The 14,790-nt window shown below is 38.2% G+C and overlaps 1 protein-coding gene across 5 annotated transcripts; it reads left to right on the top strand.

Moving 5' to 3' along the window:
* Positions 1-30: 30 nt before the first annotated feature.
* On the top strand, positions 31-5,236 carry LOC116232640 (uncharacterized). Of its 5 annotated transcripts, none has more exons than XM_090121711.1 (8): positions 31-605; positions 956-1,159; positions 1,243-1,368; positions 1,647-1,772; positions 2,266-2,319; positions 2,442-2,510; positions 2,627-2,825; positions 5,069-5,236. In XM_090121711.1, the coding sequence occupies exons 1-5, from the start codon at positions 508-510 to the stop codon at positions 2,279-2,281; spliced, it is 570 nt and encodes a 189-aa protein (XP_089977837.1). In that variant the 5' UTR covers positions 31-507; the 3' UTR covers positions 2,282-2,319; positions 2,442-2,510; positions 2,627-2,825; positions 5,069-5,236. The 5 variants fall into 5 exon arrangements, with proteins under 5 accessions (XP_089977837.1, XP_089977835.1, XP_089977833.1 ...); XM_090121709.1 differs by having other exon boundaries at positions 2,165-2,319; XM_090121707.1 differs by having other exon boundaries at positions 2,132-2,319.
* The last annotated feature ends 9,554 nt before the right edge of the window (positions 5,237-14,790 follow it).

The raw sequence follows: 14,790 nt of genomic DNA, 5'->3' as shown, positions 1-14,790 counted from the left end.
TGAGTGTTGATTTTTCCACAGGACCATCTGCTCAGCCGTGGTAACGCTGATGCGGTGTGACGGGGCTGTCGTGCGGTTGGTTACCAGTCATGGAAACCCGCCGTCACTGCAGCCGAATTAGAAGTGATCCCTGGAGGTGTGTAGGACGGGAAGCGCCTCCTGCTTTGGGGCGGCTCCGTGTTGGATTCGATCCTCTCGGGTCCCTTCCAGCTCAGGACTGATTCCTGTCAGCGCTGGTACCCTATAGATACTGCTTCTACCCTCAGCGTCTTTAAATGCTGCTGTGAGGAGAAGAATCCGTAATTGACCGCGCGTTTTAACATTTCAAAAAGGATTTTTAAGGCTTAGAACCGCTACTCCAGCACGCTTCCCAACGCGCCCCTCACAGCGGGCGGGACGTCATCAGCGCGCGCCGCTTCCCGCGCGCCATCACAGCGGAGCGTGACGTCATCATTACGCGCCTCATCGCAGCGAGGCCGTACGTCATCAGTGCGCGCAGCGCCGGTCATGTGTCCCTTGTTTACCTCCGGCGGGAGTTGCGCCGCTGCGGGCTGTGAGCGGGCGGCTTCCCTGGGAGGAGGGGAAGCACCTCGCGGCGAGGGCAGGTAGGAGGCGGATAGGTGGTAGGGGTGGTAGGCCGGCCGGCGGCTCGGGAGGCCGCGAGGGGCGGTCGTTCGTCTCGGGGATGGCGGGAGGCCGGGCTGCGGCGGGCCCCGCGCTGCGGCACGACTGGAAGCATCGCTCTGAGAGCGGCGGGGGCTGCGGGCGCGGGGCGGGGGCGGGAGGAGCCTGGGGAGGGGCGGGCGCCGCAGCTCGTGAGGTGATCGCGGAGCTTTGGGGCCTTCATTTCGTAGAAGTGAAGCGTGTCCCATGTTTGGGAGCAGCTTCTGCTGCCGTGGCTCTCAGGGTTAAGGTATAACCTTTTCTCCCTAAGTGATCTGTTCTTTATTACTAGGCTTCCAATGTCGCTACCAACAAAGAGGTGTGGAAGACCCCCGGTGTTGTCTTTTTTGGAAAAGAAAAAGAGAAAGCAAAGTCTTGATAGGAGGAGAGGGAAAACCAGGATTTATGTTGGAAATCATATTGACCGATGGCTGACACTGAAGGAAAAACTGGATTTCAGAAACGATGCAGAAGTTGCTGGGTTTTTATTGGACTTGTGAGTAGACTGTCAATGTACTCTTCTGTTTAATAGTACCATGTAAATTCCTGGCATCCACATCAGCTGTGTTTTATTTCTAGGTATGACAGCTATGACCCACTGACAAAAGCTCCCATCTGTTCCCTCCCCAGGGATGTGAGAAGAATTACTGTGAAAGAAGACAGAACACTGTCAGACAGTGCTTGCTTAATAGCAGCTGACGGAACGTTAGTAGTGTACTTTCTTTATATGTGAAGGGGGCAAATGAAATAATTTTCTTGATAGCACTCAAAAGGTTGCAGCTGAGAGGGGAATATATAAGGAATGAGAAAATAAAATCAGCTGTATGCTAAAGTGTATAATTTGGCTATCATTTCTAGAAGCTTTTCTGTTCAATTTTTTTTTTGTTTGTTTGTATTGTTAAATATCTAATGGTAGTCTAGACAAAACAAAATATCTTTACAGAACAATACATTTCAATTAGAATTTTGGGTTGGATTTGCAGGTATGATGATGGTGACCAGCTGTCTAAAGCGGCTGCTTGTTCTGAATATGGAGACTTCAAAATTGTCACTGTGAAAGAAGAGCGAGAGATGCCACCTCATTGCTCATCAGTGGAGACAGATAACACGTTAGTGATACCATGGGATTCTGTTTGCATGTTTTACATTTGAAAATGTTTTGTATTGACTTTTATTATCACTTTTAATTTAGCTTATCAGAAGGTCACATCATTCAATTCATGCTTTGTTTCCTTACTTGAAAGGGGATGATCACTCCAGTCACTGTGAGGGAAGCATCTGGGAGAGTTTTTGGAAGAGTTGTTTCTTAGAGTTTACGCAGCAAACTTCTTGTTCAGTGACTTGTCTTCCTGAAGTCTGTGAATGGAACAAGAAAATAGCTGATACATGTGAAATATTGGCTGCCTTAGTAAATAACGAGGTTTTCAGTCATGCAGTGTACAGACACGTGTATGCTTTAACATTTTAGAAAAGAAAAATGTTTCTTTGTTGACTGTTCGAGTGATAACACATACGAAGTGATGCATAAACCTATTTAGAAGTAGTGCTGTGCTCAAGGAGGCAACCACGCCATCAGTCGACTGCTGATGTCTTTTACTGCAGTGTCATCAGTAACTGAGGCATTCACAGTTGAGAGATCAGAGGAGCCTCAAATAGGTATGCTTGTCGTTTACTATCTATTTAGGTTTCAATTATCCACAAGTATTAGTGAATAATTATAATTTTCTTCATGTCTTAGTTATCAGACCTTTTACAAATGTATCTTTTAATATGTGCAGGGGGACACTGAGATCCTAGGACATTGCATTGGCATTGCATGGTGTGTCCAAACCCTTCGCTAATATGAAGTATGTAATGTGTGTAATGTGTTTGTCTCAATTTTGTTTTTCGCTGTTTTTGTTTGTTTTTTGGTTTTGGTGTGTGTTTGTGTGTCCTCCCTAATTGTTTTTACTTTTAATTTTAGTAGGTGAATATGTTGGGCTTCTGGAAGTAATTCACTGGCTCAGAAGAATTACTGGAAGCTTGATCAGGAGAAAAGAAATACCAGTGTTGATGAAGCTGAAAATTTCAAGTTAATTCTTCAAAACAGCACTTTTCTGGGACAACATAGTTTTAGGTTGGAGTGCTGCAATACTTTAATTCCTGGGACTGACTTTCTACAGGTGAGATTGTTCTTAATTGATTGTTTATTTCTACCGTTTTTTAGATGTGAGCAATATTAGAGAAGTTGTTTGGGATTGGGGGGGGGAGGGGGTTGAATTCATGCTGATTGTATGTACAAATGATCAGGCAGGTATACAGTGTTAGTTGTATAAAGATAAAGAAAGACAACAGTTTAAGAACAAGGAATTCTTTAGTGGAAGATTAACCTACCTGAAGTGGAGAAGTAGTTGTGTAGTCTGTCTGTGAGTACAGTAACTGTTGTGTGTTCCAGTCTGTGAACACCACATCAATCAGTAATATTTTTGTTTTTCGTTTATAGTGTATTACTGAGGTACAGTGATAATGGGACTGGGGGGTTCTTTGTAGCTGTGGGAAATTCATATGATGATTAAGTATTTGCATAAAGTCATGTTAATATCTGCACTTGAGCCTTAGAAGTAAGGTGTAACTCCATGGCTTTATAGATAGATGTGCAAGGTCCTTAGTTGTTTTAGAAAATAGTGGGTTTCATTCCGAAAAGGAACAGTGTTAAATGGGGAAAAAAAAAAAAAAAACAACCTTTAAAAATCCATTGTTTGTAAAGGTGTGATACTATGCTTCTTTTAAAGGGTGGAGATGAAGAACATAGCTACTGCTTTTCAGGCAGTGGAGTGCTATGTTTTTCTGTTGATATTATTGTTTCAGAAATTACTGAGTATGTCTTTTTAATGTGTGTAATTTATATAAGGGCCAGGCAAAGAACCATGCACATGTTGTTTCTGCAGCAAGGTCTTGTTGAAGTTGCTTTATTGGAAATTATACATTGATAATTGTAAAGCAGCTGTTTTATTCTAGGCCATTTACTATCTAGTCAGGTAGGCTGGCTGAAAACATATATTTGCAAGTAGCAAATATAATGAAGGAAAAACACTTCAAATTCATTTGTTTTTTTCGTGGCTTTAATGTTTGGTTTTTATCTTGTTTTTTGGAGTCTTGCCCTGCGGTGTTAGCTTTCAAAGCTTGCTCTTGTTGGAGAGAATTAAGTTGATGGAGAAACAGTGAAGGGAGTCAAGCATCTGGGACACTGGGATTTCAAGATTCTTGCCAAGTATAGTGTGTGGCTTTTTGAGTTCTGGCTGTTAAGAAGAGTTGAAATGCTGAAAGAAAGCAGGAAGAAAAGAATATATAGAAATAGCTTCAGCACGTTGCTGGCAGGATGTCGCCACAAGGAAGCATTACTGAACATGTCCAGTTAGCTTCCTGAATGTGAAGTTCTTCTTTAATGCTGCTTCTGTTATTAACTTCCACCTTTATAATTTAGGGTACTAACCAAGCGAGATTCAAATTATTTTCTGGTTTTTTGTGTGAAAAGTCCAAAGCTATCAAAGCAGATAAAAAAAACCACTGATAATTTATTGTTGTTGCTTGTTTTCTAGTATTTGTAATGTACTCTGACAATATTGAAGATTAAGTCAAAGTAGTTGAATAGGCATTATGTTCTTTTTTTTTTTTTTTTAAAGGAAGTGGGGGCGGGGATTTGGGATTTCTTCCACAGTATTTGAGCACCAGATATTGAAAAAACACCTTTACCTGGACTTAAGTTCCTGAGATGTTATCACGATAGAGATGGCTTTCTTGGGATTTGATAAGCAGTGTAACTTCTTGCCTTGATTCTTTAGGAAATGAAGTTTAAAAAAAGAAAAGTATATACAAGTAACACAAATACAAAATAAATACTAAAAAATGCAGCAGCAACTGGGTGAGGAAGACTAGTCTGCACTTAGATCCTCTCTAAGTGTGGCTGAAGAGTGACAAAAATTCTTAATTGAATTAAAAACTCTGCATGTACTATTTTTGGTTTTCAGTGTTCGTAGTTTTTTTTTTAATAACATAATAGGAAGAAAAGACAAACCACAATCTGTGATTCTTTCACTGCTATAACTTAAAGCATTGCTGCATGTTTGCTTTTTCCTTCCAGAAGATTAGGTGATTAATCTGAGACATAATGCACTTAAGCATTACAACAAAATAAACTATTAATGTTGATCTGTATTTTGCTGTAGTGAAATTGCATACATCAAAAGTGTAAGATGTTGTTCTTGCTGTATCTACTCCATGTACAAAAGCACAAACAGACTGATTTTCCATTGCTTTAGAGTTAGAGATTATTAGGATAATGTGCTGGTAATATTTGTTGAAATAATGCAGACATTTCAGTATTTGAATGTCACACTGTAATCATTCTTATTGTGTTACTTTTCAGGGTAACCAGCAAGAAGAAAATCAAGCACTTGAATAATGACTTTGAGGCAGTTCTTGGTCCTTTTTGGTTTTGCTGTGAGGATTTTGTGAGTTACAGAGAATGACTATATGTTCTAGTACGAAATCCCATGTAATTTGTAATAAACTAATTAAACTTTAATTACCTAAAGTTCTGTTGTGTTACCTTAACGTTAATAAAGCGTGCAGAGTGGATTTACTTAAATGTGAGGTTCTGTGCATAAATCTCTTGGCAACAGAGCTGTGCAATTACTGGCTGTAGGTACGTCACAGACTTATTCAGAACATCAGTTACTTCTTGTACTTTGTATTAACAAAAAGGCTCCTCAGAATTTATTAAAACTCCAAGGGTTAAAACAGAAACAGCTTTCTAGTAGTAGTTGCAGTATGAAGTACATTTCCTGCCTGAATGCTTTTCTTTGAATGATTTTGCTAGGGAGCAAGTTTGGAATATTGCACATAATGGAAGGTATATTTAGAGCTTACTGAAGCACTTACTGATGGTTAAAAAAATGGACTAAGTAGTGTGTTGTGTTATTTCTTTCTAAAAATTGAGTAATTGAGATCAGATGTCATTTATTTCATTGAATAATTTGGTTGTTTGGCTCTTGATATTATAAAGGCTGATATATAGCACATTTTATTATGCCTCTCATACTGTGCGTTTTAATTTGTTCTTTTTTTAGAGAAGATAATTAAATATAGAGTACTTTTTGTATCAAGTTCAGCAGAATAGTGTTAGAGTTCTGAATTAGTTTTGCAGTTAGATATGAGTAATCTGGAAAGTTCTTAACTGAAAAACTGTGAGATTAGTGTGGTGGTATTCAGTACATGTCTGTCAAAAGGGCAGAAACTCCCAGTCTTCAGTTTTCTTTTTTCATTGAAACCACAAACTTTCATAATTATTTGGGTTGTGATCATTATTCAAACCAGTTGGGTTTTCCCATCGACTTCCTTCAGAACAGCCTCTTTCTATGGAGAAATTCCCCTAATTGCATTCAGCTTTTTCACCTGCGATAAGCTGCTGATCTTAAATATGCTTTTTATATGTTGAATATAAAAGTTCTGACTTAGCTTATTAGTGTATCTTTTGCTAAATGTTGTATAGAGAACTTGTAAGTAAACTGGAAAGGATTATTTGTTAGAGCTTTCTCTAATGGGAAGTGCCATTTCCCATGCGTTTGTCCATGTTCTCTTTGCTCTGTACCTTTCAGTGTTTTGACTCCTAAGCAGTCACTTGTGTAAGTGACTCAGTTTGGCCCATGGAAAATAGTAGGGTACGAGTTGTCAGTTAAATGACTTCATCACTCTCAGATTGTATCTTGTCACTGTCACCACTGTGAAAAGGGAAAAGGATTTGGCCTTTGGTATAATCACTTGTTTACCTCTAAAGCCAACACCATCAGCAGAAGAGCCTGCTGCTGCAATAGCTCTTTGCAGTGAGGAGCTCTGTCCATCACCATCCTGTCAGTCTGTTCAGCGTGGTTCTTGTGCTTTAAAAAAAAGAACAGTCAAAATACTGTAATGCCACTCTTGTGGAAGTGAACTAATGCTGCAAATGCATTATATTTTTAGGTGCACTCACTATTTAAAATACTGGTAGGATGTTTATTCTGATTGTATTTGAATGCAGTGTGATACAGCTACTACTGTACTAGATGATGCACATTGACACAATTAACAGAAGCTTACAGACTTTAACTATCATTTGTATTGTCTAGTAAATTTTGCAGAATGGTTGCATAGTAGTGAATCTGACACAGATATCTGCTCCTGAGAATTAGAGAAGCAATGCCTCTGTTTTTGTCCAACATATTAACAGCATAGTCAGTTTTTCTGCAGCTGTGGGTCTATGGGAATTGCTGAACTAGATTGTGTTCAAATGTAAGAACTAAATACTGGTCATGCTGCTGCTCCAATGGTGGGTTGAGAACATGGAGGAATTAAAACATGGAATAATTAAGCAAAATAATCAAGCTCTTAGAAATGCCATGTATCAATTTCTAACACAAGTACTAGAAGGAAATTTTCCATATGAATTTGTAGTGAAAGGTAAACAAAAGCTGTAAAACACACAGATTTGATGATGTTGTTGTATTTATAATGTGGGCTGACTGTCCTGTTAGCTTTTCTTAGGATTGTGGCTCTATTAAACCTTTCTGAAATGTGATTAACTGCATAACTAGGAAGCTTCTATCCAAACAAGAACAGGTTTTGTGTTGGAATTTAAATTTCAAACTATTAGCCAAAGATCTTACAATACACTCATTTTCATACTAACCTTGTATCTTACTATTTTGCCAAATGTTCACGAGGGAGCAGAACCACGTTATTTAAGAATGTCAAAGGAATGCAGGAAATCTGCAACTATTCTGAGTTCATCAGGTTTAGTAGGTGCAAGTTGTTTCTTTCTTTTAATCCTATAGTAAAACAGGAGTAAATTCCAAGTGTAACTTTTGTAAGGCATGATTGCTTGTCTGTAAGAAGGATTTTTATAAGATGGAATACCATCATAAACATGATGATACTTCATTTTTTTTTCCAAGAGAGTTTCAAGTCCCACGTCTGTTACTAGTGACATATTTTCTGGGTTTCTAAATCAACCCAGAAGAGTTTCAGCAGTGTGTAATGTTAAGCACGTTCTCATGAGTCACTGCTGAAAATACTGGTCAGTGGATGGCAGAAAGGAAGTCACATCAAAGGAGGAATGGCAAATGTAGGAATGAATAGTAGAGTTTCAGTTTGAGATGTGTGAATGAAACGTGAGTTTAAGAGGAATGGTGGATGTAAACTTTTTTTTCTTGTGGTACAAGTGGTTACCTGGCTCAGGACAAGCCTGCTTCCTCCCTTTTCTGACAGCAGAAGCAATTCCTATTTCATCCCTCTATAATTCCGGAGCGATTCCTCACCACTACAGGAGTCAATTTCTGGGTAGTCAGGCTTCTGTTCTCATTAAGTTGAGGATTCAACAGCTAAACAGGATGCTTCTAAAATCAGATAGAGCTCATAGGTGTTAGAGGTGTCACATCTTTGCCTTCTGATTTAGAGCATAAAACAGTACTTCCTTCTGTAGTTTTCACGTGCATAAATGAAAACTGATGTGTGTTTAACATACCAAGGTAGGACTGCCATTCAGTGATGTCTGTAATCTTGCTTCACATGCATACTCACTGTAAATCTATCTATAGGTTGGCTAAGGGTATTTAGAAAAAGGGCTGGAATGTTTGTGCATTCATCTGTGTATAAAAATGTTCCCACTTTCTGTTTATAAAATCGTGCATGAATGTGGGTTGGAAGGAACCTCTGAGAAACATCTCATCCAATCTGCTGCTCATCATAGGGCTGGCTCCAGGTTTGGATCAGGCTACTCAGGACCTTGGCTAGCTGCATCTCAAAAAATGTTGAATATTATACAGCATTTTGAAATGTTTAATAGAGCATAGGACTCAGGATTTAAGATTCATAGAAAAAGGAAAACAGTAATGCATATGTATTGGTTTTTTTTGCTCTTGTAGCAGTCTTTCAAGATACGTGACTTGACAGTATGGGGATGCTTGAAATATATTTGTTTGGGTGCCTAAATTATACAACTGCAGGCAATTACCAAATGTATTAGTTTTATCTGTGCTAAACAAAATGTGTGCACATGGAAAATATTTCAGATGTGTCAGAAAGACCTTATTTTGTCTGACCCTAAAAGAGGATGTACTTTGAAGTGATGTAACTGCACACACTGTGGTAAGTTGTCTTTGTTACATTACTATCATGTTTGGTTTTGCAATCAAGTTGTATTTGTATCAATGAAAATGTTTTGGTGAATGTGTTCTGAATATGCAGTAGAGGCACTGAAAAATCACAGTATATAGGATGGAGATATGCTACCTAAAAAGGTTAGCTTATTTTAAGTTATGTTTGTTCTTTGCCTTGTAAGGTGTTAAGTTTAAAAAAATAACAAAAAAAATGCACACACGTATTTTGCAAAAAGAAAAAAAGGGGGAGGGGTTGGACATCTTAAAGCTATTGACTTATGAAGTAATTGTTTTTTAAGACAGGATATTCTGCCTCTCTCAAGCGAGCGTGTCTTCCTGTTCTTTCTCTCCATCCTCAGTGGTAAAGCATCTTTATAGTCTGTGAAATCTTTACATAGGAAGAACCTTGCCAGCTTCAGTGATGGGCTTAGGTTAGGGCCTGTAACTATACCAGTATCTGATGCTCTTCTTTAAAAACTCCATTATATGATAATCTCAGGTTGACTGGGTTTATCACAGTGGTGTTTTGGGTGCTGATCTGATCAGACTTGAACTCAGCGCAGAGCAGCTCTGATACTTGTGTCATTTTTCAATCACTATTTGTGGATAACTGCAACATATTTAGTGTATCCCAGAATCTCTTCTCACAGTTAAAAACCTTTTTTGCCTCTTAACATCCTGAAACTTGCAATTCAGTATGTTACTGTGGTTTCAACTGTCAGCTTGAACAAGTGTAGATTTGAATACAAATACCTCAAGGACGCCCTTTGTGGGGTTTTGTGCAGTAAGGCAGCTGCACACACAACATCATGTTTTTTCATGTACAGAAGAAATGTTATGCTGTGAGTCAGGTAGCTGTTGTCTGTTTGTATCTAAAGTAGTTTTGAAATTGCTTTTTTTTTCTTTTTAAGTCTGGCCATAAGATAAAGAATTGCACGATTTTTATTTCAAGGTTGAGTTTAGAGCAAATGCACATCTGAGAATAAGGTACAGTTGTTTTTTTTCTCAAGATAGTAAATGTCACAGAGCCTGACCAGAAGATGATCTCTGAGCAAAGGCTGAAAATGGTGCAGTCAGTGTACATAGTGTTCCTGTAAGCTTTTCATATCAGGAGCGTATGCTTATTACAAGGCTATCTATTCAGGGAACAGGAATACAGCTCCTGAATGGAGAGGCTGATGTGTGTTTGCAGCAGATTGGCAGGGCTCACATTTCAGCAGTGCTGCTGACGCAGCTGCTGTGCTCCCCTCCTGTATCTGGGCATGGCCTCTACCTCTGTTACACAGTTTGTGAGTCTGTGGGCTGAACTGAATAGGGGAACTCACCTGGCTGCAACAATTCACCCTTCAAATGATGCTGTCTTTTTTTAAATTTTTTTCCATTTCTGTCCTTTTCTTAATCAGGTTTTTCACTCCAGCAAATGTTTGCTGGCACAATGGGAGGTGCTGTAAGGATGGAAGTAGTGGCAAGAGAAGGAAATGACACGACCATTGAACTCTTGGCTAAATATTTATCTTTTGACAAGAAATACTTCTTAATCTCACACTCATTCATAAAAGCAATGAGGAAAAAAAACGGATTCAGTTACTTAAACTATTATGTCAAATTATTCTGGTGTTTTTAGACAAATAGTACCTACTTTGTGACAAATTAAAAACCCGTTGTGCACTGGAAGTTGGAGATTAACATTTGAACTTAAAATTATGAGCTTCCAGAATGCTGCTTTTAAGTACTTTTTTTCTAAACTGATTACTTTCTGGTATTGTTAACAGGACAGTATTCTGTTACTATCAAATATTTTTTTAATTGTGGAACGTGGCACAGGTGATTTCCAAGATACAATGTGGTGACAAAGCAATTAATGGTACATGGAGACCATGAGGTCTCAAAGGTGGCAATATTTCTATTTAAACTATGCATTTGGCCTTGAAAAGACAAATAATGGTGATTAGATACAACTTTGGCTGTCTGGATATTCTTTCTCCTCTCCTTCCTTCCATTCTAATCTTGTTTTATTCAGTTACAGTTTCTGTTCTCTGAGTTGTGCTTTCTGGATGTTTAACGAACAGTTTTTTGCCAACTTCAGCCCTTCTGTTGGTTCACAAAGGAGTTAAGATGGATGAGTGATGAATAATAGTACACTTTGTGCCTGTGATTGTGGTATGTGTTTTTCTTCCCCTCTTGTGCTGTTATTTGCTAAAAGCCTAAGTGATTCCTGCCACTCCCATATTGAAGATATTAGCCTTTGGGTTTTTTCTTGCAAAAAAAGAACATGGATGGAGTGAGACTTTGAGCTACGTTTACATTTTTTTGTTTATGTAAAGATGGAAAGAATCACAGGTGTCAGATCTTCAGCAAATGTTGAAATTATGAATGGAAAATGTTATCTAGGCATATTTGAAAACTTAATGATGTTAATTATAGGAAGTATGCTCTTACCTGTATTTCCTTTTTTGAGTAATCAAAATGGAGAAATGAAAGAGCGAGGGTGTATGAATCTTGTGACATTACAGAAGTGTGCTTTGGTTATGTGTGGGCTATTGAAAAAAATAAGGCCTCTGAGCTGATGTGCTAAGAAGTGCAGTACTTAGGGGGATTATCATACTAACGCAAACTGAATTCCTAATGCCAACCATCAGAGCATGTCCAACCTGACAGCAAGCAACCCTTTTTCTTGAGAGTAGTGTGAAATTTGAAAAAAGAAAAAAAAAAAAAAAGGTTTTATTTTTTATTTTGATCAGCATTTCTATTAAAAGAGGAAGTAAAACACACAGACACCCACCCTTGTTCAGTCAGGCAAGACCACCACTGACCACAAAAAAACATTACCGAGAATCTCTGCAGGAGTTTATGACAAAGTAAATTCACAGTTATTGGTTACAAATCAGTTTGTAACTGTGCTTATATTGGTAATCAGTTTGATTCCTGATAATACCAATTTCATTGTGTGTTTTTGGGTGGTGGTTTTGGTTTTGTTTTTTTCTTGGAGAGGTGGAGTTGGGGGAGTTTTATTAACCAAAGTTAATGACATTTTTGGTTGAAATTGTCTTTATGTTGTGATGGGGATAATAAAATAGTAAACTGAGACTCACTGGATCCTGCCAGCACACTAATTAACCCACTGAGTTGCTGGCATTGTATTAGCTGTACTTTGTTATCATCTACCAGCACTGACCAACCACAAGAAAATGAGAACAGTCTGCAATGTAGGACTTCTGTAGCAGATTTATTTACAGGCATGTTCTAAAATTAAGACTCTCAAGGGGAGATGTGTTTTGAAAAAAATATTTTGAATTAGATAAATTGATGATGATGTGTAAAAGCTGACTGATTTCAATTCTAAGTTTGTACCCTTGAGAGAGAGGAAAATAAACATAGTTGAGCTGCAACCTACTAGCATGTCAAATTTATTTTTCCTCCTTGGGGGTTCCTGTTAGAAAATTACTATTTTTTTCAGCATATTTAGGTGTTATGGTTGCCCTGTTACCATCTTGTGTTTTCAGTAGTAAACTGCAAAGGTTTTGTATTCGGCAGCTTTCAGGTTGTATAAACAGCATTATGCTGTGTACATACTATGCTATGGAGTTGATGCATGTTTCAGTTTTTCCCTTCATTTCTATAGTCTAGCCTCAAAATAGTTTTAAATATCTGTACTTGATATTATTTATTATGTTAGCATTTTATGGCCTCTCTTGAGAAAGCTTTTTTTCTCCTACTAATTTGTGGAGAAACATGCTTGACACATCTTCCCTGACGCATCTTTGTGTCTTATTCAGTTGTCAAATAAGTAAAACAACTGTACAATTAAGCAAATTGTTTCATGTTCTCCTGCTCCGTTTTGTCCAGACAGGCAGTTCCTCTTGGCCATGTCTGCTTTGCAAAGTGCTGTATAATAAATGTCACACAGGAACTCGGGTGAGAAACTTCAGATCCCATTCATAAAGGGTGTTGTTTATTTGCTGATTTGAATATTGCCTGTGTGTAGTTCCTTTTCTGAGAATGAAATGCAAATAGAGCAGCGTCATCTCATGTTAACCACAGACAAATTCAATTAGCAAAATAAACAGGTAGAGTAGTTGAAATATGGGAGGTCTTTGCGAGCACTCAGAAGAAAGAATTTTATTCCTTTGTCTGTTGGAAGTCTGTCAGTAATGGGTGGTCACCACATTGCTGGTTGGTTGTTCTCTAACCCTCATCAGTGTTCTGAAGGCTGAGAGTTCATTTTCTGGGTTTCATTTTCTCCTGTTCTTGATATGCCAGTGACTATGTATTGGCGTTCGCAATATCTAAAGAAGGAAACTGTTCTCCTCATATTTTGTTGTGGTTTTCCCTGAGCGATTAACCTTTAGAGCAGTTATGATGTGTGACCCAGGTGAAAATACAGAAGTGACATCTTTCCTCCTCAACATTCTTGATTATTTCTAATGCATATAAATTGGCTTCCCTGGTTGTTGTCTTTTTTTTTTCCAGACAGCCCTTCTTGTTAGAGTTTTTATGTACCTGGCAATGAGATAAAAATATACTATTTTAAGTTTTTTCAGGCTTTGGCTACATTATTAAAAATAATAATTTTTAATACTACAAACGGATATGAAAAATTTTGCAGTTATTCTTTTTTTTTATATTATCTGTTAATCAGTGGTTTTTAAATTGGGTCGTAATCCAGTTTTCTACCATATAAGAATCTTACTAATGTCTGTTAATGAAACATGAGATTTTTCTCACTTCTTTTACCATGTCATGTTATTTTGTCCCTTCACTACTGAAAGCAATTGCAATTTCTTAACCTTTGTGCAAGAGTGTTTCTATGGCTAATCACTCAAACACTGTTCTCGGAATCTCCAGTTCTGTAGTTGTCCTTTGGGACTAGTTAAATACTTAAGAAAAGGCAGACACGTAGGACAATATGTCTTTTGTTGGTGGTTTTCTGTTGGCTTGGGAAATAGCACTGTTTTTTTTTTTTTTAATATCAGAACAAAAAACTGATTTTGATAAAATCTTAATTTCTCTTCTGAAATGACAGATCTAAACGAGAATGCTCTATTATAAAAAGATGTTAAAGTATATTTATTTTACTGATGCTAATCACACTTGGTGTTGGTTTTAATTTGCCTTTGGCTGTTTTGTATAGGTTGTTCACACTTCTGTAATTCTTCACTGATTTTGACTAATGTAAACCATTTTATCACTTGGTTTCTCTGTCTTAGTCTCTCCACTCCTACTTCCTTGGTTGTTTCTTTCTGCCATTATGACTACAACTTGTGTTACTGTTTTGGTAGGACTTGTATCTGCCATGTATTACAGGGGTACCACGGCAGTTTCCACCTTCAGATGCCAAAAACATCTGTTTCAAATAAGCTCAACCTTGGCAGCTTGATCTGTTTCATTAATACAACACTGTATCATAAAGACATGTGACATGGGAGGAAGGATGGCTGGAAGGAAACAGAAGAGAACTTCAGTTTGAAGCAAAGGAAGGGTAAAAATTCTATTGCTGTGGTGAATGGACCAGTGTATTCTCATGGTGCTGTTTCTCTATTAGAGAAGTGCCAGCCCATCTTAAGTTTTAATGGCAAGTTATGTATTTTATTCGAATATCTGCAACTGTGTCTGCATAGCAAAAGCTCAGTCTGAACTCTCAGTGAACTAAAAAAAAAAAAAAAAAAAGCCACAGCGTTTTAGACAGTAATGCTTCAGGTCTGACGTATCCTGACAGCACAAATGGAGTCGGGCGCGTTGTAGGATCCCACAGCGAAGCACACGAAAGCAGTGAGAGTTCTGCATTCCCGGTTACCATGCAGCTGCTGCTGCGGCTTTTGCAAAACCCTGTTGTGGTGTCGGTTCTCAGAGCTTCCGCTTTGTGAATAATTATCCTCCGAGGGCGGAGGGGATGCTTTCAATTTAAAGCCTGTTGTCTGAATTTTCGGCTTCTGCCGTTATTGACGCGAGGCGGTAG

This window comes from Phasianus colchicus, chromosome 20 (genome assembly GCF_987193195.1).
Source record: "Phasianus colchicus chromosome 20, bPhaCol1.hap1.1, whole genome shotgun sequence".
Lineage (NCBI taxonomy): Eukaryota > Metazoa > Chordata > Aves > Galliformes > Phasianidae > Phasianus > Phasianus colchicus.
The sequence above is the reverse complement of the archived record's forward strand: the minus strand, read 5'-3'. Positions and strand labels throughout refer to the sequence as shown.